Below are 21,920 nucleotides of genomic sequence, written 5' to 3' on the forward strand. Positions count from 1 at the left end.
TCAGGAAAGATTTGAAGACCTATCATTTCCCCCAGGATAACTAGGGAAGATGCAGCGGGTGGTTTTCTTGCAGTGACACCGCAGCGCTGGAACACACTGGCCGAGTGTAACCATGCGGTTTACAAATGTGCTTATTAATATATTATTATTATTATTATTTTTATTATTATTTAAGAAAAATCCCAAACCAATTTAGACAAATTGAGTACATTTTCATAACTAAAATGATACCATGATGACTAAAAGCCAGAGATGTGTAATTGCAAAGTTTAGGTAAGTATGGTGCCTAAAAAGTCAAAGTGCCACTCGTGGTCATCTAGTTATGCTAGACCGGGGGGGAAAGTCTCACTTCAGGCTGACCATGATGGACCTTCGTCCGACACAGGGACTAAGTTAGTTCTGCTGAAAAAATTAAGTTCTCAAAACCTGGCGCGGAGAGTTCAGTTTACAGTGTAGGAGGCAGCAAGGAGCCGGGACAGTGCCGTGCATGGTTGTCGCTGTTGTATAAAGAGCAGGCCTGGCATTGCGGATGGCCATCGGTGTAGCACGTAGATCCTGTCAGGCGTTACGGATGGTCGTTGCTGGAGCTTCGCGTTCGGTGATCACCGTGGCTGTGATTGCTTTATCGCTAAGTGCAGATCTCATGTTGCTGAGGTGTGGCGCCGCGGCCAGGGCGACTGACGCTGGAATCTGGGGATCACGGTTCGATCCCCGGCGGCAGGTTAGCCCAGCACCATGTGACTCTGGGCAATAGCTTGCTTAATCTTCCCGACGGCCCCCAGCGCCTAGAGACCCTAACGGGTGATTGTGCGCTTTACAAATGTGGATTATTATTATTATTATTATTATTATTATTATTATGTGGTCGCTGTAGTTCGAAGGGTCGGGTTCACCAGAGCTTTGTGTTGGCTGTTGGTGCAGGCGGCATAATCTAATCGCAAACGGGCAGTTTGTGGTCGCAAAGAGCTGAAAATGTAAGGATTTCTCGTTTTCTTTCGAAGGAGTAAACTCTGATGCTAAGCAAGGCTCCAGGACATGGAGATGCACCTCTTGGGATTCAGGGACTTTAGCAGAGGCCAGCAGGTCTCAGTTCCAGTTGAACAGGTCCGCTGGGCAGTTGCAGCGAGGACTCTGGAGCCAGGTCTGAACCTTAGAACAGGAGACCAGGTGGTCCTGGGTTCAAAGAGGAGGTCCACTCTTCCCTCCTCAGGCAGAAAGACTGGTCTTACAGAAGTTGAACAGTCCCTTTGAGTCTTCCACAGGTCCAGAAGTGATCTGAAGCAGGGCCGGACTGGGAACCAAAACCGGCCCTGGCAAAGTGCTCCCCCCCCGACCCCCCTCCCCAGCGGTGCCACCGAGCTCTTTGCCTGGGCCGGTTTTCGGCCCATTTTGTTACAGGGCCGATTTTGCGGCCCTGTAACAAAAACGGCCCCCAGGGGCCCCAAATCGGCCCCCCAGCTGTGCGACGCACCGGGGGATTGCCCAGTGCCCGCTATGGCCAGTCCGGCCCCGATCTGATGAGTGGTTCAAGAGGTCCAATATTTATATCTGGTGCCAGCCTTTGAAGTGAGGGGACTCCCTATACTACTCCCACGTCTGGTTTTGGAAAGTTCATTCTTTCCCCATCCCAGGCTTCAAGTGGTTTAGGGTGACAATACACTGGTGTTAAGTCTCTTTCTGAGTGTGCTGTGGGCAGCTCCTTGAAATGTAAATTGGGCAGGGAAAAGCTCTGCACCAACCGCCCTAGAAGGATGACCTATGCTGCCCAACACCTAGTATCCTTTGTCAGTGTCTGGAAGGAATACACCAAGGCCAACTGCCAAACTATTTAGTCACGTGACGCAGGCACAAATGGTTAGGACAAAAAAATGCCAGCTTTATAAAAGTGGCATTTTCAGATTTGTGACTTAAAATCTGACTTTACCACTATGAGGTTTTCATTTTACAATTCATTTGAGTGTAAACATAATTTTCCTATCTGCTCCAAAGTGTAAGTTATCATTTATTGAGTGTAAGAAGGTGACCTAATGTTATCCTAACGGAGTGATAGGCCTTGCTATAGTGAAAAAGAACTTTAGGAGTTTTTTACTACCAGGACATGTATAACATAAACCTACATGTCCCACTTGCTAAATACAATGCGCCCTGCCCTGTGAACTCTCAGGGCATACCCTAGGGGTGAAATATCTATTAAAAAGGAAGGTTTAGGCCTGGCATAAGGTTTATTTTGGCAGATCAAAATGGCCGTTTAAAACTGCACTACAGCCTGCAGTGGTAGGCCTGAGACAGATTTTAAAAGACTGCTTTGGTGGGTGATACAGTGAGTGCTGAAAGCCCATTAGTAGCATGGGGTGCTAATTACTAGGGACTTGAAAATAAACTAAATGTGCCAATTAGGTGTAGGCAATTTAACCATGTTTAAGGGAGAGAGCACAAGTACTTTCGCACTTGTTACCAGTGGTAAAGTGTACCAAGTACTAAATTCAACCGAAACTAAACTCAGCAAAACAGGGGAGGTAAAGGCAAAACGTTTGAGTGACTACCACCCAAGGGTATGAGGTCTAACAGATGCAGACCTAAACCAAATTTGGTGTCTGCAAATATAATATAATAATGGGAGCTTAGGGCCCCCAAATTGTCAACTGTCAAGCAGCCAGTCTGCTGTGTGAGGAGGAAAAGCTCTGGAAAATGTATTCCTTTAACCAGGACTAACAGGAAAGGTCTGCCAGTTTCCCAGCTGGGTGAGGGGCTATTGCCATGGACATCCAAAACCACCTGCTTTCCAAGACCAGTGTGCCCTGTGAGGAAGAGCAGAGCGCTAGGAGGGAGTGAGATCGGGTGGGGGATTCTGGCAAGTGGATCCCTGCAGCGAGGTGTGAGAAAACAGGTAGTGCACTGATCGGTTCATAACATTCAAGTTGGTCAAGATGGGCCCATACACGTGATTTGCAATGACCTTGGTGCTACTGATTGTCTGAGAAGGGTGGTTGCACCATTGTGGTGCTCCTCCGCCATGCATTGATACCCTACAAAGGGTTCTCTGGGGCCTTTTGATGCCTCACTCCTGCTTGGCGAAAAAGCTGATTCCTCCTTTGAACATTTCAAGGAGAATAGGGCCACTGTTCGCTCTCTGGTTATTTTGACCCCTGCCAAACAATTTCCTGACCGGTTTAGGAAATTCAGAGGCTACCTTAGGGGGCTGGCTGGCAACATCAGCCTTCAGAGTCTCTCCTGCAATCACCCAAGCCCTTTAGAGGACGGGGCTTGTATCTGGGAGTCAACATGCAGGCCACCAGGACACCCGTCCCCCAGTCTCCCTTCCCTGAGGCAACAGCCACTAAGACGCTTAGCTTGACATCCGTGGTGGCCATCCACCCTGTATGAGGAAGGAGCCCGCACTTTTCTCCCAGGATGGCGATTTATCGTGTCCAACAGATAAGTCTTTGAAACTATTTGGCTATGCTGTAAGCTTTCTGTTTGATGGCATGCTTGGCTGTAGGTAAACATGCTCTGCGTACTCCTGCCATCTAGTGTTGGGTCCAGGGTTGTGCAAGTTGTTTTTCTTCAAAGAAGTATTTGGAGTCATGAGATAGAGTGACTCCGCTCAGTGATTCTGCCCATGGGCATCGGCTCCTTTGTTTTCTCTCCGCCGTCGGGTTCTGATCTGTTTGCCTCGGCTCTTTCTTTCTTCTCTGTTCGGTGTGATTCTTCGGTTCATTTAACTGTCTTTGTTAGTATTGTTTCGATCACGCTTCTCCCTTCTGCGCTGTTCTCGATATGGTTTGGGATCCGACCGATTGCACTTGGAGCGAGGCCACTCCTGGGCCTACTCCTGTGTGCTCTCCTTTCCATCTAAGATGCCCCTCTGATGGAACACACACCCTTTCGATTTTGCTCACGTTGCCATTCGAAATATCTGCACACTAACCAACATGTTGTGTGCAACTTGTGTCTTTCGCCTGACCATCGTTAGGCTGACTGTGACGTGTGTAAGTCCTTTCGGTCGAAGAACACCCTTGGGGATCGAAGGGAGCGTTGAATGGAAATGTCTTGCGGTCGTGGGGGATGACACTTCCGACATTTTCTTTGAAGTAAGAACAAGGAGGGTTCTCACCTGTTGAAAGCTCCGGCTCTGATGTGGAGATCAACCTGGACATGAGCAGACTTCAAGCGGGTCAACCCATGAGTACTGTTGCCCTTGCTCCATTAGCCAAGCTGGCCTTAAAACATCCTCATTTAAAGGTTGCCAGACCGCCACTGCTTTTGGGCCATGATTGGATACAAAAGATTGTTTCGGATGCCCCGCCCTCTGGCCCAGCACAGAAAACTGATCCCAAGACCAAACATCTGAAATAAAACTCTTTGTACCAAGATCGACCTCCGGGTTCAAACCGGCATCCAACCTCATCCGCTTCGGTTCTGAGCAAAAAACATGGGTCTACACCAAAAGCCTTGGTTAAAAAAACTACTGATCCAAAAACCTCAAAGTCTTCATTGGCTTCCATGTCTCCGGTCGAGCCTATTGTAAAAATGGACATTCAACAACAGCAGATTCAGATCCATTAGGTTGCAGGACGAATACTGGATTCTCTGACATCAAAAAGGAGTTTTCCCTCCCAGGAGAAATTAGACACCCATGTCCCCCCAGAAGAAAAGGATGAAGTACAAAGCCAATACTAGATGGCAGAACTATGCATAGCATGTGAATCTACACCCCTACATGCCCCAAACAGATATTTAAAGGGTAAGTAACATAATCCTGCTCTGCTAAATCTCGGAAAAACACCTGTTCATTCTGAGGTGTGAGTTTTACGTTGTAAATTAGTCTTTTTGAAGGATTCTGTACTGTGAAATAGGGGAGGTTTGGAACTATCGCTATTTCCTTGTGCTAAAGAAGAATGGGGCCTTTGGCCCATCTTAGATCTTTGTCCTCTGAATGCTCACGCTACCCCAGATTCTGACAGCCCTGGATGACCCCAACGCCTGGATGGTATTCTTGGACTCTGTCCTGCAACCCAACAGATGTTATATGTGTTTCAAGGTAGGCCAGGAGCATTTTCAGTTTGTCGTACTCCCCTTCGCTTCACTTGTACCCCTCTGATGTACATGAAAGTGGTCGCTGCCCATTTTCCGAAGTTGGAGATATCCATTTACTTCTACCATAATGACTGGCTGTTAAAAGTCGGCTTGCCACAGTCAGTCGTGGACTCGATTCAGACAAAGGCGAAAATTGTTGGGGCTCATATTCAGTGAGCCACATTTGAACCGGACTCCTTTGCAGAGGTCTGCTTTCATCTGAGTTGTCCTAGGTACAGTACAGTTCAAGATCTTCCCTAATTTCCTGTACCCGTTGGGAACAACGGTACGGGACATTAGGTCTATGATGCCAATGTTTCAGCCTCAGTTCCGGATCTTGCTGAGAGCAGCCCTGAGCCTGAGTTGGAGACCAGAAGACCCTAGTCTCTGGCCAAAGCCTGGTTCCTTATAAATTTGTTGAAGTTGTGGGGCATTCATCTGGTGGTGAAGGCCTTTCTGCCATCCATCAAGTGGAGACTGGTGCAGGTTCTCATGGAGAACACCACTACCATTTAGTACCGCAGCAAGCAAGATTGGCCTGTGCCAGGATGCTCTGCCCTTTTGAATTGTCTGGAGCATCAGGGCCTTTCCTTAGTCATGCCCACGTGGTGGGATCCTTGAGTGCCAGGGCAGACAAGCTCAGCTGGCGGCATCTGGCGGATTTTAAATGGCTTCTACATCCTGTAGTGGCACAGGACGTCTTTTGGCAGTGAGGGGAACCGGGGCTAGGTCCTTCTTACCTCTTTCTAACACGCAGTGTCAAAGGTTGTGCACATTGGCATGTCCTTGCTGACACCTGGTCAGAAATGCATTTTGGCTGGAATGGAACTTAGGATTTATTTACGCCTTCCCACCCCTCCCTCTCTTGCCCACAGTTCTGAAGAAGATCAGGGCCAACCAGGCCAAAGTCATCCCAGCTGCTCCGTTTTTTGCCACGTGTGTTAGAGTGAGAATCATCTCTCTGGTGAGGCTATGACTTTAGGAGGATCTTATTTCGCAGCAGCAGGTCAGTATATTTCACCCGAATGTACGCATTCTAAACCTCCATGCGTGGAGTTTGAGCAGCTGCGGTTGACTTGAGTTTAATCTGCCACCTGAAGTTGTATATTTCACCCTTGCTGCCAGGGGTCCTTGAACGAAGTACATTTACAGCAGCACTGGGACAGATTTGTACCCTGTTGTAGAGTGTTCAAGAAAGACCCTTTACAAGCCAACTGTCAGATGTTTTGTTGTTTGTTTTGTCTTTGGTTCGCTAGGTCTTGCAGTGGGAACCATTCAAGGTTATTTGGCAACCTTTTCAACCTTTTCGCGTCTACCAACCAAGCATCCTTGTTTAAATCAGCGGCTGTGATGAGGTTTATTAAAGGTTTGACATTATATTTCCTCCCAAACAGTTTGTGATACCATAATGGGACATTAAGTTGATCCTGAGGTTTCTCGTATGTATGCCCTTCGAGCTGATGCACCTGTCTTCTGACTTTACAGACTGTTTCCCTCAAAGTGATCACTTTAGTTCTTTTCATGAGTGAACTTCAGACTAATTGTGCAGCCGCCCTGCACCACCTTTTTTTTACAGACAAACTGGTACTGAGGACTTAAGCAGCATTCTTGACAAAAGTCATGATTCTTTTTCACCTTGATCAAGCCATCACCCCCTAGTATTCTGTGCCCCTCACCCCTATAAAGAGGGAATTTTCCATCAGTTGGACTGCAAAAGGGGTTTGAGCATACTAGTAAACATCGGGTGGACGAACACATTTTTGTGGTGTTTTTCTTGGGTGAAGAAATAGAAGGTTGTGCAGAAGAGGACTCTGTCGAGGTAGATAGTCCTCTGTATTAAGGTGTGTGCACTGACCACAAGGCAACCTCCAGGGGGACTGAGAGCCCATTCAACCAGGGCTAAGGCTGCTACCACTGTTTTGGCATTTTTTTTTTTTGGGAGTTTTATATAGCGCGAACTAGAACCGAACCGAATCAGTTATCAGTGCGCTTTACATAGCACCAGTTACGTTACATGAGGACACACCCTCATTTTTTAGGCACGGGGAGATTAAGTGATTTGCCCAGAATCACAGGGGGTTTTTGGCGTCGTTACCGAGACTTGAACCCAGATCTCCAGGTCCGAGGTCGAGCGCCTTAGCCGTTAGGCCAACCCCTCTCCCGCATTGAGGAGTGCATGTCCTTGATATTGGCCAAGATGTGATGTGAGCATCGGTGCACACGTTCACAAAGCTCTACTGCCTTGACAACCCATGCCCAATGGGACAGGCTTTTCACCAGTTCGTTCGTGCAATACTTTTTGGTGCGAGTCCACACCACAGATCCTCTACCTTCGAGAGGTACAGCCTTGGTCCATTCTAATGCTGAGGAATCTGGGGTTAATTATATCCATCAGAAGAACGAGTTATTTACCTTTAATAATGATGTTTCTGGTGAATACATTTATCTAACAGATGATGCCTCACTGCTCTCCTACATTCTCGTTCTGTTTAGTGGCCTCCAGAATATCACAATAAGGACCAAAGTTTTGTTTTGGCACACTGTCACTTGCACTTTGTTTGGGGTGCTCCATGTCTGAGTGTTTGGAAGGAGAAACATTAAGAAACGGATGTCCCAAGTTAGAGATCTGTATACTGGTACAGGCTATTGTTTAATGCTCTGCGTCTGGGGGGGTGGAAACAGTCGAGCAATAAACTAATGTCTGTGTGCAGGGGTGGCGCTTTTATGTTCTTTGATTTCTGGGGTGGTACGAAGCTAACGTGAAGCTGTACAGCACCCCCTTATGGCAGGCAGAAGTATTGCTGAAAAAGCTTCTGGATCCAGTCTGGCACCTGGGGAATATTCTGAAGTTGAGGAATCGGTGGTTAGATAGTGTCCACCAGAAAAAGCATTCCCAAAGGTAAGTAACTTGTCAGTTTAGCAGGATTCTTCAAGCAACAGCATTAAGGAGCTATTTCTATATACAGGGCAGCAGCTCTGTTCAAGGATAAGTTCTGTACAGTCAGATGTGTTGATGTCCTTCCATTCCACAAAAATTGTGTTTCCCACAAAAAGCCAGAGACTAAAGACAGTGGCTAAGATAACATGCCAGGCCCATAAAGGGATCCAGTAAAAGACGAACTGCCCTTCCCTCCGGCAGAGGTAGTAACAGTGAGGAGTAATGGGCATAGCTTTGCTTGACTGTGGAGGTGCAGTAGATGAGAGGTGGGCACCAGAGATCTGACCCACTGGCAGGTTCGCAAAAGGACCACCTTCCGGCAAGGGTCCCAGCCTAGGGCTTGATGCAGGTCCGGAAGCAAGCAATGATGGGCTGTCTCCTCTGAGATATGCAGCACACGTACACAGGGAAGAGTCTGTTCTGGTTCCCAGACTGCAACACTTAGCAGCTGTGTTTGTGATAATTAGCACTTGGTAGGGGCCACGGGGCCACGCCGAGGTGGATGGGGGCTGCAGAAAACTGTTCCTCGAATGACAGCATGTGAAGACCCAGTCACCAGGCTAGAAGGAAGAGCAGACTCCACTTGGGCTTTCAAGTAGGGCAGCTTGAACAGAAACTGTAAAGACAGCATACGAGCTTTTTGCAATATTGTAGGACTACATCATCATTCAGGTGTAAGTCTATCTTGGCAGCATATTTGGGAGTGCTCAATGGTAACCTTATGGGGCATCCGACAGCTATCGCGTACGGCTCAGCTTAGTTTTCTATAAAATTCGGGGCAGGGCATCAGACCATTTCACGTGGTTCTCAGAACATAATCTTTGCTGTTTTATTTTTTTTAGGCTACCATTGTTCTGCTTAACCTTGGCTGCAGATTGTGGTAATATGCACAGTGGAGTTTTTTCTCTATTCCTAAGGCTTTGCAACACTCCTGCACATACAGATGGAATGAAGTGTGCTTCTAGGTTGCTTGCAAGGTAACTTCTTTGGAATATGTTCCCTCAAGAAAGCACTTTGCAACTGTAAAGGCATCTGCCCTTGCGAAGAGGTAAGTTTTAACCCACCCAGAAAACATACAATCACCAACACCTAAGAATATGAAGCGCAGCTAGGCCTCTCGATGAAGTCTATTTGGAATTGGACTGAGGGCCCCAAGAGGGAGGGTGAGCTGCAGGGGTGGTCTTGATGCTTTCCCAGCATATGCCATTTGTGCCATAGAACTAAAGAAGGGTGTAGTGGGTTGTTGCATCCCTGCCAACATGGGCAGCTCCGTGCCATAAAAGAAAAGAAGGGTGTAGTGGGTTGTTGCATCCCTGCCAACATGGGCAGCTCCGTGATACAGCTGTGCAAGGTTTGGGAGTACAAATGTTGGTACGACACACACCCTGATTTCTCCGTACACATTTGGAGTCCCAGTACACCACTGCTTGAGCAAATACTGCTCCTCATTAACGCAGGCTCATTTCTGCAACAAAGACAAATCTTTTACGGAAGAATACAGTAAATAAATAATTTTGTACAACATACATAGCGACATCAGAAATCCGTAACAGGGTGGCCTTTCTGACATCCGAATCAGCAAGGGCATTCCCTTGGGACACTGAATCATATGGGTATTGGTGGGTAGCACACTTACCACTCTAACGTCTTGGGACAGCATAACATTTCTCTACATGTGGACCATTCAAATAAAAAATAGCATGTATCATTTGTTGACTTAAGAGCATCATTTGATCTTGTGCCTGCAAGAATTGGCGGAAAGTTCTTATAGAAATGGGGGCCACGGCAACACTGATAACCAGACTGCATGTAGACCATTATGCCCAGGTCTGTTGGGGGAAACATGGTGAACTAACTAGTAGAACTCCTGTCCAACGCGTTGTACGCCAGGGGTGAGTCCTCACACCTACTTTGTTTACTCTGTACATGAACAACGTGTGTAATGCACTTCTAGACTGCAGGAACGAACCCCTCCCTAAATTTGAAGAAAATAACAATCTGTCTCTTCTCTGATAATTCTTTACTTGTCTCAAAGACTCTCATAGTTTTTCAGAACGTGTTAGGTAAGTTATTGTTTGTTTGTGCTTTAAGGGGCCTAGAACTCAATGCAAAACCAAATTTATGGTATGTTGGAAGGGCAAAACCATAAGCAGCATTGCTACAGTTGCAGACGAACCACGTGAGAGGGTCCATAGCTTTGATTGCTTATTCGTTAAGCTGACTGACAAGCTGTGCTGGGAATTGCAGCTCAGCAAAAGCCATCTGCTTATAATCCAAACATCGAAAGCCACCATGGGACTCCACAAGCAGACACAGTCGCTACCAATAACGCCAGCCCTGGAGTTTTATTGTGATAAAGCTCAAAGTGTTGCACCTTTCGGAGCTGAAATTTTGGGCTACGTTGACACTCCTAAACTGGCAGTAGGCAAAAATAACTTTGTTAGATCCCTTCTTTCGGTCAGCACAGGCCTCATTCCTTTGTCTTTCGATCTATTTTAAAAAGCATTGCAGATGTGAAACTATTAAAACCGCTGATGTATTGGATAAGATTGTGGTCTACACCTGGGCTAATCGACTATTGAGAGGCATTTGGAAAATTATTGAAAACGAACAACGCTACAAAAATACCCTAGCTAAAGCACATTGCAACTTGGTGCAAGACACTTGGCTGGCTAGATTGTGGAACTACCCTGATAAAATATGCAAGGCAGAGGTAGCTGTTCTAAAAGTGAACTATTGGGCAATTGTGTCTGACCAATATGCTACAAGTGCACCTTTCAACTCATGACGCTTGGCCAATCAGTTCCTTAGTTTCAAGCCATGTCTTAAGTTTGAACCCTTTCTAGACATGTACATTTATGGGCCCACTCTTACTATAGCAAAAAGAGTGGCCACTCTTCTTCGTCTCTTGTTTATGGTCTTTAAACTTATTTACACACACTCTGTTCTTTCTATATCGAGAGACTGTATTTAGGAAAGGAATTGTTCTCATCTTTGTTAGTTATTCCCACAGACTGTATCAAAAATTTTCGATTGCCTTTACCATGTTAGTTTTACATAGTTTTGGCAGGAGTACCTTATGGTGGGGCTCACTAGGTTTGAGATTTTTTGGGTCCCATCACGGTTTCTTAGCTCATGGTCACTTGGAAGACAGCAGAAGGGGTCAGTCAGCCTTGTGCCCCCAGCACGTAGTGTAGATAGCCTAGAAACCCGAAAACAGGGTAGGAGTTCCCTCGATTATCTTCTAACTAATCACGTGTGGGGAGGAAAGATATCCTACACTCACACCCTAGGATCCCCTTGTGTTTGGCTGACCTTCAGTTGTGCACCTTGAAGGACTAGCCAAGGAGCCAGGGCGGCTCAATCAGAAGGAATCTTTCTCTTACACATTCATCCTTCAATTGTATGTGCTTTGTGTCCCGGCACTCCTGCCTATCTTCTCTCATTCCCACACTATTTCTAGAGCCTGCTTGCTCTACGCCATGAATTTGCACTCACACGACCATTGACTCTGGCCTTCTCCATTTCCACTTACCCAACAATTCTATTATCCTGTTGTCTCCTGCGTATATGACACCTTTTGTGCAAAGCACTACAGACAATGCAAGATAACACATGCAATGCAAACAAAATATGTTAGGTGCACTTAGACTTAACCTACATTTTGTTCAATGTGCTTAAGCTCTCCGGCTCTACCTTCAGATTGAGCTCTGAGCTGTGCCCCATCCCCCTCACATTTGCAAAATAATGTCTCCCATACCTGTGGCACGTAGGGTGATAATGTGAAGTCCGGTCCAGAGATCCTGTTTTTGCCTAGCTAAGACGATTCCTAACACACAATGCACCAGGTTCTGTAAAAGAAAGCACGAACACTAATATAGAGGTTAGAAGTATAACGTGTTTAATGCAAAAATCGACAACAGGCATTAAAAATAAGCAAGACTATTGCTTTTTAAAGAGCCCAGAGCTTCACCCTCCATCAGTTGGAGCATGCCATTTGGTGCTACATTTATACACCTGTTCTCAGTGCAAGTGGATAGAAGCGAGAGCCCGTTGTAAACTTCAACCTACATAGGCACTAATCAGCAGGCTCTTCTCATGAGACTAATGCGTGAAGACCATGGCAAACTGATGCAATTCTCGCCAGAAAGAGCTGCCTCTACTGTATTCTAAATTCCTCTTCTCAATGTCTTCGGAACGAGGCAACACTTTGCTTGAATGGTTATGTGAAATGTGCGGTGCACCACACAGGTTAACATGATGGAGACTTGTTTCAAATGTGTGTGCGTGCTATAATGCTAGGGCTTTAGTGGTCTTCAAGCAACTACAAAAACAAAATGGCTATTGATTGTTAGTCATTGCCTACCTCCAAAATAAAGAATAAAAGTCCATTTTCAAAATGACTGGCATTAAAACCTTCATGGAAGACATAAAAGGGTCATTCCTCCTAGGTTATTACCTCTACCATAACGGCACCATACCATTTAACTTATGTGACCTCCTTTTGAGCCCCTCAATTTGCGCTTCCTGCTACTTTTGTCATGGAAAATGGCTTTTCTTGTATTCACTTCCCTTTGAAGATCTAGTAAGTGCAGGCTTTATCGGTGGAGAAAACTTAAAACCAGTTGCACAAGTATCGTATTTTCCCTAGGACCCAACCTAGTTTCTTGCCAAAATTTGTCTTTTTGTTTCATGTCAGTTAGTTTCTTGGTTTACTCTCCTCCTTTCCGCTTCCACAGACTACAGTGGTAATGTAATTACATACTTTGGACGTACAAAGAACCCTTGTATGTAGATCAAATGCAATCAGTCAGAAAAATGTAGCAACTCTTTGTTTTGCACAACCCCCCCTTGGCAACCCAGTTTCAAAGTCTGAGCTCGACAGATATATTGTAAAGTGCATACAGATTTGTTATACAAAACCTTAACGTGGAATACCCTCTATGTTGCCTCGAGAGCATTCCCCTCGTAAAGAAGGGGCCATAGTGACCTTGCTATCCAACATCCCTTTAACACACATCTGGAAAGCGGCTATGTAAATCACTATCCACTAACATTATGTGGAAATAAAAGCCAGCCAGGAATCGCAAGTTGGACAAGCTGTCCTTAAAACATTGTTTCAAACATCTTTCCTTCCTGGTCGCGATCAACCTCTTTAGGGGAAGGGAGCTTTTCAGTCTGCTAAACATAGGATTTATAGCGACACATGCTGCAAATGGAAAAAGTTATGTACTTACCTGTAATAATCAGTTTACAAGTTGTAGTGCTTTAGTACAGCATCAAGCAAGTCACCTTTATTATTGTTTAGACAACTGTCTATAAAACAATAAATACATACAACCACAAAATGAAAATTAAAATTCATTCCAATTCTTCCCCCCCCCCCGACCCATGCACAGTCTGTAACAGAGCCTACCCACAAAATTCCCTTATAACACTCTGTTAGGCATCAAATTTATATCTCGCATAAAATCATATTTACCCCATCTGTCGTTCCTTCCACAAGGGCCAACATAGGAGCTAACCTATGTTGTCAAGGATCAGCGCACGGCATTTCTTACCATACATATTTTTAGGTCGAGCATTGAAGACCACTTATATATATATTAGTATATACTTATATGTGTATGTACTTTGTGGGCTCTGGAGATCAGCCCTAGGACTTGTCTGCTTCCGCTTGGGGACTTTTTTTCTTTTCAACTGCCTCTATTTAACTGTCTTGATAGAAAAAGACCAGCAGAGGTCAGTAAAATACCAGAATCGCTTTAGCATTCTCTAGATTCCAGTCCATAGAAATTGTCTGCCACAAGCACCCGTAGACAATAATATTTTTTTCTAATTGTATTTTCAGTGATATGCCTACCGAAGGCTCTGAATTTATATTAAAAACAGAGCTTTGGACTATACCATTTCCTGCTGAAAGGCAATATTTCTCTCCATGTGTTCCCATACCTGGTGTGTCACGCAGTTTGGTGCTTACTTTCCTTCCATGTTAAAGAACAGTGGATGTTTCAGCACCCAGGCTAATGTGCTGCATAGCTAAATACATATAAGGTCCCAAAGGTGAGACCGATTACATTGCAAAGGCTTGTTTTAAATTTTGCTGGTTCACAGCCGCATCTAAAAACTCCATGTTCACAAGTAGTGCAAGCGCATCATTAAGATGAGCTATAATATATATATATTTTTAAGTGGTTTTAAGATCCGACATCGAAATATATAAAAGTACAAGCAGTCTGATAAAAGGTGAACATTAACATTTTGAAACTGTAATTTTACAGGTACAGTTATGAGAATGTATTTGTTTTATTATTGCATTTTTATAAAGTGTAACACTCATCCCAAAGGGGATATCGCGGCACTGTAGAAAGCCCTATAACATAAGCAAAAGTACTGAGTAAGGCAGAAGTAGAATAAACCTTATTTTGGAAAAAGCCAAGTTTTGGGCTTGGTTCTAAATACCAGCTAATCATTGGTGCAGTGGAGATCTAGGGGTAATAAATTCCAGTGTTCTATAGCTAGATGAGTGAAAGAACTGCCCCGGCTCTTTCTTTTTTCACTCGTTTTGTTTTAGCAAGGGCAAGAGTGGCGGATCTGATCCTTCTTGTGGGGTATAAAACTCCAAATTAGATGGGAGGATCACAGGACCTGTGTTGTGAAGGACCCTAGAAGTTTGAATTTAGCCCTCAAACGAATAGGAATCAGAAAGTGCATTACATTTCCCATTCACGTAACAAAAATCCAGAGAAATCTGAAATTTTAATAACTGTATGCGTAGCTGAGCATTAGTCAGTGCGTATTATATATATGGGAACGATCTTTGGTTACCCCAGGACTCCTGCATATAGTTTGCTGATGTTATACTTGGTACATAACCTACGTTAGACCTCTTTCAACTTCCCCTTCGAACGGTGAGAGGCCTCTGTGACTTTAAATGGCCCCACCAGTTAGTGTCGCAACGATTTTACCTAGTCTATTCCTGTCCTGCACCGCCCATCTTAATTCGCTAGTTGCAATTTCACTATCACAGTGGACTGAAACCTTTTGACCCCCGTGGCCCAGACCTTTTCCTAAAAACGCAAGGATGCTTTGTAGGCTAGAAAACCCCAAGCCTGCAAGTCTCCTTCCAATCTTATTGCCAGGCACATTGCGCTTTTTGGTAGCCCCAGCAATTATTTCAGGCATTTACCCCTCACACTTCTCTCAGTTTACCTCTGTACTTAGGGCCAGCAGCTCAGCCCCTTACAAGCATTGTGCATGCAGCATCTTATTTGGGCCAGCAGCTCAGCCCCTTACACGCATTGTGCTTGCAGCATCCTATTATAAGCAGATAGAAGCTGGGTCCTCAAACGATCCCCTAAATGTGTTTTAAAACTTTACAAATCCTCCTATAGTAGAGGCTGCACGGGCCCCCACAATTTCTTTATGTATGGCCAAATTCAATGTTTGAGAATACCTCATTTCCAGGTATTGATATGAGGTTACCACCTTCACCATCTTGTTGCCCAATAACCACTTATATGGTTTCGATTTGTTCCCAAAGATAATTGTTTTGCTTTCTCTAGATGGAGGAAACAAACAGAGTTACATGGGCCCTACTTGCCTACTCGAACGCGATTATTCATAACATCTGTGATACTTTGACTAATGTTTTCTTACACAAGTTACAGATTTTATACTGCTAAACATCTCTGCTCTTGTGCCTTCCCATAGGGGAGAAGCTAAATCTAATATGCAGTCTGTGCTTGTACTTTATGGGATTCAGGGGGAGGTATCATGAATCATCTCGAACCAAAACTCTTTCTTTGAAGAAATATAACTTGTAAAACTCCAAGCTCGATACTAGATAGTAGGAATGTGCAAAGCATATGAATCTACAGCACTACCAGCTCAAACCGATGATACAGGTAAGTAAATTTGTCGGTCTACACCGCCAAAGTACAGTAATCAAGGTCTACTTTCTCGTGCCTCCAGACAAGCTGTGTCTATTGTGATTTAACCTGAAAGCATCCTACAGGCTCGTTTTCAGCAGGCTAGGCTTAAAGATCCCTTGGGCAGGTTTGCTTCCTTGGCTCCCATCTTGCATAGGACCCTTCTCTGCCTGTCACTGGTCCAAAAGCCCCCTTGTATGGGTTAGCCCTGCTACATTTTTCTAACAAGATGACAAGGTGAGCCCACTTGGTTTAATCACACTTATGTGGAGGCCCCTAGGCCCAGACTCCCTCCCAGGCCTTCATCAGACAGCATCCCCAGTATTGTTTATGGAGCTTCTGTGGCATTTAGCACTGTGTGTTCTAACCCTTACCACTTGACTGGGCCTGATGGTTGCTCACGGCCCTGAACTATTGCTTGCAAGACATGTTACCCTTCTGAGATTCTGAGATTTTTCCTCAGTTGTCTGCGGGCTGTTTGGGCAGCTTTCTGTCTCCTATGCATTACACTTGACTTGCGACTTCTCAAAGTCTGGTTGTTACTGGGCTGGGAAAAGCCTTAACCTACTCGGGGTTCTCTTGCCAGTTTGCTGAAGCAAACCTAGTGCTAGACCATTTTGATTTCTCATAATAATACCACACCACACCACACCATTCCCATTCCAAGTGCAGTGGATATTCCTTTAATTCCCGTTGAACACCCAATGGCCGGATCCTTCAGTTACCTATTTTCCTCTGGGGTTCTGGTGATTCTTTGTTATGTCTTCTGGATGAGGTGCCACCTAGAAGTTATCTGACTCCTTCAGTTCATTACGTTGTTCATTGTTTCATGTTGGCAGGGCGTCTTTTGTAGATCTATGGCACTATATGCCCATCTTGCTTTCAACTATCGTAATTCTTTTCCAAGTGCTCGTGCTTTTCCTGCCATTACGGTTTCTGCTCTGTCCCTTGAGGTAGATTTGATTCTCTTGCCAGTTTGCAGCCGCCTCCTTCAAAGTGTCTTTGCCCTCTTCCATTCATTCCTATTGTGCCTCTTTTGCTAATGTGTGACCTGATGCTCATATCTGCTCGGTCGTCAGCTATCCTCGGTTTATTTGCCTTTTTTATCCCTCAGCAGAGTTGTCTGTGCTTCATAAATTTGTCACTTCTATGGTTCTGTTAGTGAAACGGTGAGGATTTCCATTGTTATGAATCTCCACCAGTCTTGGTCTTTGTCCCTTTGGGAATGTGTACCCTTCATCATATATTTAACTCTTGGATTTCCCTTTATTTTCAGATGCATTCATGCTTTGTGAGTCTGGCGGAAGGGATTTTCCGAGCGTATTCCAATTAATTTCATCATGCTCTCTCTGCTGCCTTTACATTTAACTTTCACTGTCACCTAAACTTTTTGTTTGAAGCAATTCCTTTTCTTAACTCTTGCAGGCTTGCTAAACTTTCAGTGTAGAAGGTGTGCTATGGAAATGCTGTAAATACATAAATGAAAGTACTAGCAAGTAATTCATTGTATATCCCCTCCACCATTAATCTTTAGCCCTATTATGTCCCACTCTCTTCGTTTGAGTATCCCTTAAGACCTCCTCATGATGAAAAGTGAGAACTGTGTATCTTAAGCCCGTTGGTGACATGGATCAGTTAGACATCAGTTCAGTGGGACTGTGCATGTACTAAACCTTCATTTTCTTTCTTTTTTTTTTAAAGTCATAGTTGATAGATCCTTATTCTTTGGGAGTGTATTACAGAGTTTGCATGGCTGAACTGAGAAGGAACTGCCAATGATGGCAGTTTTTTTTTTATTAAAAGGATTGGAGCCATTTTGGATCTGGTATTTCTCTTTAGATTGCAGAGTTCGAGTTTCGACTGTACAAAGATAGATCCTTAGTAAGTTTGATGTAGAAGCCTTTCACATAATCCAGAAACGATGACACGAGGTCTGTTGATTTCTTAATCCTGTGCAATAGGCTTATGTAAAGAAAGTTGCATCAAAGCGTTCTTATCGTACAGAAAGCATCTCTGCTCATTTATTTCCTTGAGATTGGCGCAAGAACGTGGCAAACATAACACTAAGTTCCTTTACTGCTTTATGGGTGGTTGGTGGAAGTGCGAACTATGGGAGCCAAATGCATAGCAGGTCTTAATTTTTCCATGTTTCCTAGGTGAATATTCCTACCCTGAGTGAATTGTGTTTAAGATGCTTTTTCAGCATCAAATGGTCTGTTAGTGAAGAGGACTTAAAATCAGACTGTTTATGATCTGGGTATCATCAGCATAATTGTAACTTAATTGTAACATGATTGTAGCACAGTTGTAGCAGGTAAACATGAAGGAGTTGATCATGTCGGGGTGAAATGACAGACATATTTAAAAGGGGAGAGGGACAATTGTTGCCCCTTGGCTTGAGGGGATTAGGGGAATCCCTATGCAAGAGTTGAGTGGCATCAAGCAGAATGGAGGAAGTTTGATCTTTTGGGCTCTGTCAGTGAGGTATATTTTTTTCAATGATGTACTGTACCATGGATCCCTGTGTCATTTACCCTTTGGACTACTGGTTGCCAATGTACAATGTTGAATACTGTTGACCAGTCAAGCAAGAGTTGTGTTGCGACTCTATTAAGTACCTTGTGTTCTTGTGATCATCTAAGATGGAGATTAATACTGATTAAGTTCTCATTCCCAGTCTGAATCTTTCTCTATCTCAGAAGAGCTACTTTGGTTCACTTATGTGGTAGAACTGCGAGAAGGCTGCCTTTTGAATTAGTTTACCTAGGAATGGTCAGTTGGATATTCTTCTGTAATTTCCTAGGTAGGTTGCTAAAGTCCCTGTTAGTGTGGGTGTAATGTAGTCAGTTTTCAGAACCCTCTTGAACTTTCAAGTTGTTATTAAGGAGGTGATGTTTGCTCTGGCCTTAATGACAGTAGATGTTTCATGGAGAATTCCGTTATGTATGTTTGGAGGCTAAGAGCCAGTTTATAGCCCTGTTAAGTTTACAGATTTATTTTATAGTTAGCTAGTTAATGGAGCACCTGGTAGCGTGTGCTGTGGAGGTAGCATGATTTGGAGAGTTTCCAAGTCTGAGACTTTTGCTGCCTGCTTTTGAGAAAACATGGGCTTCCAACAGGAGAACTGCTGCAATATACTCCAAAGATGTCTCCTTCCACATTCCCATTTAATTCCCCCGCAGGAGATAAGAGAGGAATGCTATATCAGTACACTTTTGCAGGTTATGAGTGATTAATCTGATCTTTTTTAAGGCACTTTGCATGTGCACAAGACAGTTGCTGGCACCTGTCCAGAGTAGCTTCATTCCTACATCCCCTTTAGCATTTTTTATTTCCCTTCTCATGCTCTCTTGGGTAATCCCATGTTCCACCACTCCAGAACATGTGGATGCGCTTTCTTGGTTCTCACTCTTATTCCTAGTACACCAGAGGTAAAAGACTCGTCCTATGTGAGTGCATAGTGAGGGGTGTGCTCCTGTGAGTGCAGATGTAGCACATTAAAGTCAGGTCCATTGGCATGGCCGATGCTTGTTCCTTTTTTTTTTTTTATTTGTTGCTCTCATCCAGATTTATTTCTAAGAATGTTGTTGACAGGGCTGAGGGAGGAGTACAGTAAACGTAAAACAAAATCACATTAGCCCTCTCAGTTCTATTGTACCTTTTCTTTAGAACCATCAACAGTACTTATGTGCTATAAAATTCATTGCTCTGAAGAGAGTGTCAAACTAAGACATGAAACCCTTGGGTGTGTTGAGAGATGGACCTTTGGTATGAACATATCTGTGCATACACATACAGTTCGTTCATTTTCATATCATAAAAGAAAGCTCCTAGCCTTCTCTCCCGAAGTATGTTACAAGAATATAATTTCTCACTTTGTTTTAGAGCTAAGATTAGTGTGTCTTGTACTAATGACAGATTAATAGAAAATAGTTATATCTTGAATCATGACTAACACAGTTTAATCTTTCATTTAGGAAAACATTCTGTAGAGTGTTCTGGATTGCCAAAGGGATGTATCCTGCACAAAACCCTTCAAGTCCAGATGCTTGACTTGCTCGACATCGAAGGACTACTCCCTTTATATAACCGAGTTGAGCAGTATCTGGAGGAATTTCCAGAAGAAAGGTACGTTCTTACACCGCACAGTGTTCAACTTGACATTTAGACCCCAACTAAAAAACTGAAGAAATCCATCTCCTGGATTATACTTGGATCAGGAAAAATGACGTTGATCTGCACATCTTTCCTCCTGGTACATTGTTGCACATTTTGTATTAGATATTAGTTCACGAGCAAGGATATTTGTATCAGGGTATCTATGGTTTAGCTTTATTTCTTTGCATACTATTAGCAGGGATCACAACATGTTATTTCTATGAGGGCCCCACATGTAGAAGACCGAAACATCAAAGGCAGTAATCAATCCTTGCGAGGGGCGGTCTCAAAAGGAGATGGATGTAAATGTAAATGTATAGTATTTATATAGCGCACTTCTACCCGGAGGCCTCGTAGCTCTGTATTCATACCGCTGTGGAACCCATCCTGGCTTTCCTGTGTGAAATTTCCACTCCTGGGCACCCCCAAGGTGAAGCCAGGCATCCAAGCGCTGCTGGGGCCGTTGTGGAGATTAAGGAAGCTATTGCCCAGAGTGGGACCCATGATTAGACTAGGCACCGAGGCGAGAATTATCAGGTCCGGGGAAATTGAGTACAAGAGCGGCCGAGGCGGGAATTGAACCCTGGTCCCGGGCCAGACCTCTGTATCAGGATCTGCCGCTCTAACTATTGAGCTACGCTTCTCCACCCACCCTGAGGGTCGGCGTGAAGTCTTTAGTGTCATTGCAAGTGTCTTTAACGATTTAATACCCGGAGGCTCAGATATCCCGAGGAGACTAGTGTAGGAAAAAGAGGTTGTGTGAATTGCAAAGTACACACAAGGGTTGCAGTCAAAAACCCTTATCATAATAACCAGCACAGTTGGATTCTCTGCGTGCTTACAGAAATCCTGCAGCTTCCTCTTGACTGCACTCCTTACGTGATTGTGCTCGAAAATGTCTCACCAATTTCTTTTTGGATGGCAGACGCTGAGGCCCTGAAGCGGAAGATGGCTCACTGGCTACCATAGAAGTCCAGCTATTATGGCGACCTGTGCAATGATGAACTATTTGCCGTAGAATAGGGTGGATTGGCCGAGCCAACAAATCATCCAAAGGCGATTGTGTAGTTATTAACTTTAAAGATCCATAACTTGGTGCCCACCTCTTATGCTTATTTGAGTAAAAAACACCATGGCATACAGGCTCTCTCTCTTAGTTTTTTCTATAACCCGGCACTCTGCACTAAACAATAGTACTCAAGATAAGAGGGATTCGAGTGCCTACAAACATGCAGGTCTGCTGTACCGTCCAGGTGATTAACAACAAGGGGTGGTGATGGACAGAGTCTCTGAATTAAGCAGAAAACTCTCACCCAGTCAAGAGATCAGGGCTAGATCCAACACCGTTTTTTAGCTCACTGCATCATCCCAGTTTCAGAACCTGGCTGTATGCAAATTAGTCTGTTCCTGTCCCAGTGCATGATGGGAACAGGGCAAACCAAACTACAAAGCCAATTCTTACACTGGAAAGGAAACAAGCTACCGGGGACCGGTTTCTGGCATTTCATCCTCTTCGGCCCGGCTTGCTTGAATCCTGATGGTGCAGTGAGCAAGGGACTCATGTCTGAGCATACCCTTCCACGCTTAGGGTGGACAAAATAATTAACAACAAGGGGTGGTGATGGACAGAGTCTCTGAATTAAGCAGAAAACTCTCACCCAGTCAAGAGATCAGGGCTAGATCCAACACCGTTTTTTAGCTCACTGCATCATCCCAGTTTCAGAACCTGGCTGTATGCAAATTAGTCTGTTCCTGTCCCAGTGCATGATGGGAACAGGGCAAACCAAACTACAAAGCCAATTCTTACACTGGAAAGG

General features: G+C 44.4%; 1 protein-coding gene across 1 annotated transcript in view; it reads left to right on the top strand.

Moving 5' to 3' along the window:
• Nucleotides 1-21,920, top strand: part of IPPK (inositol-pentakisphosphate 2-kinase) — a 350,009-nt gene that overhangs the window by 233,185 nt on the left and 94,904 nt on the right. Inside the window, exon 10 of the mRNA XM_078661382.1 lies at nucleotides 19,923-20,073. Coding sequence (XP_078517508.1) covers nucleotides 19,923-20,073 — 151 coding nt within the window. The remainder of the gene's footprint in view (nucleotides 1-19,922; nucleotides 20,074-21,920) is intronic.

The sequence above is a fragment of the Lissotriton helveticus genome, chromosome 9 (assembly GCF_964261635.1).
Source record: "Lissotriton helveticus chromosome 9, aLisHel1.1, whole genome shotgun sequence".
NCBI classification, from domain to species: domain Eukaryota; kingdom Metazoa; phylum Chordata; class Amphibia; order Caudata; family Salamandridae; genus Lissotriton; species Lissotriton helveticus.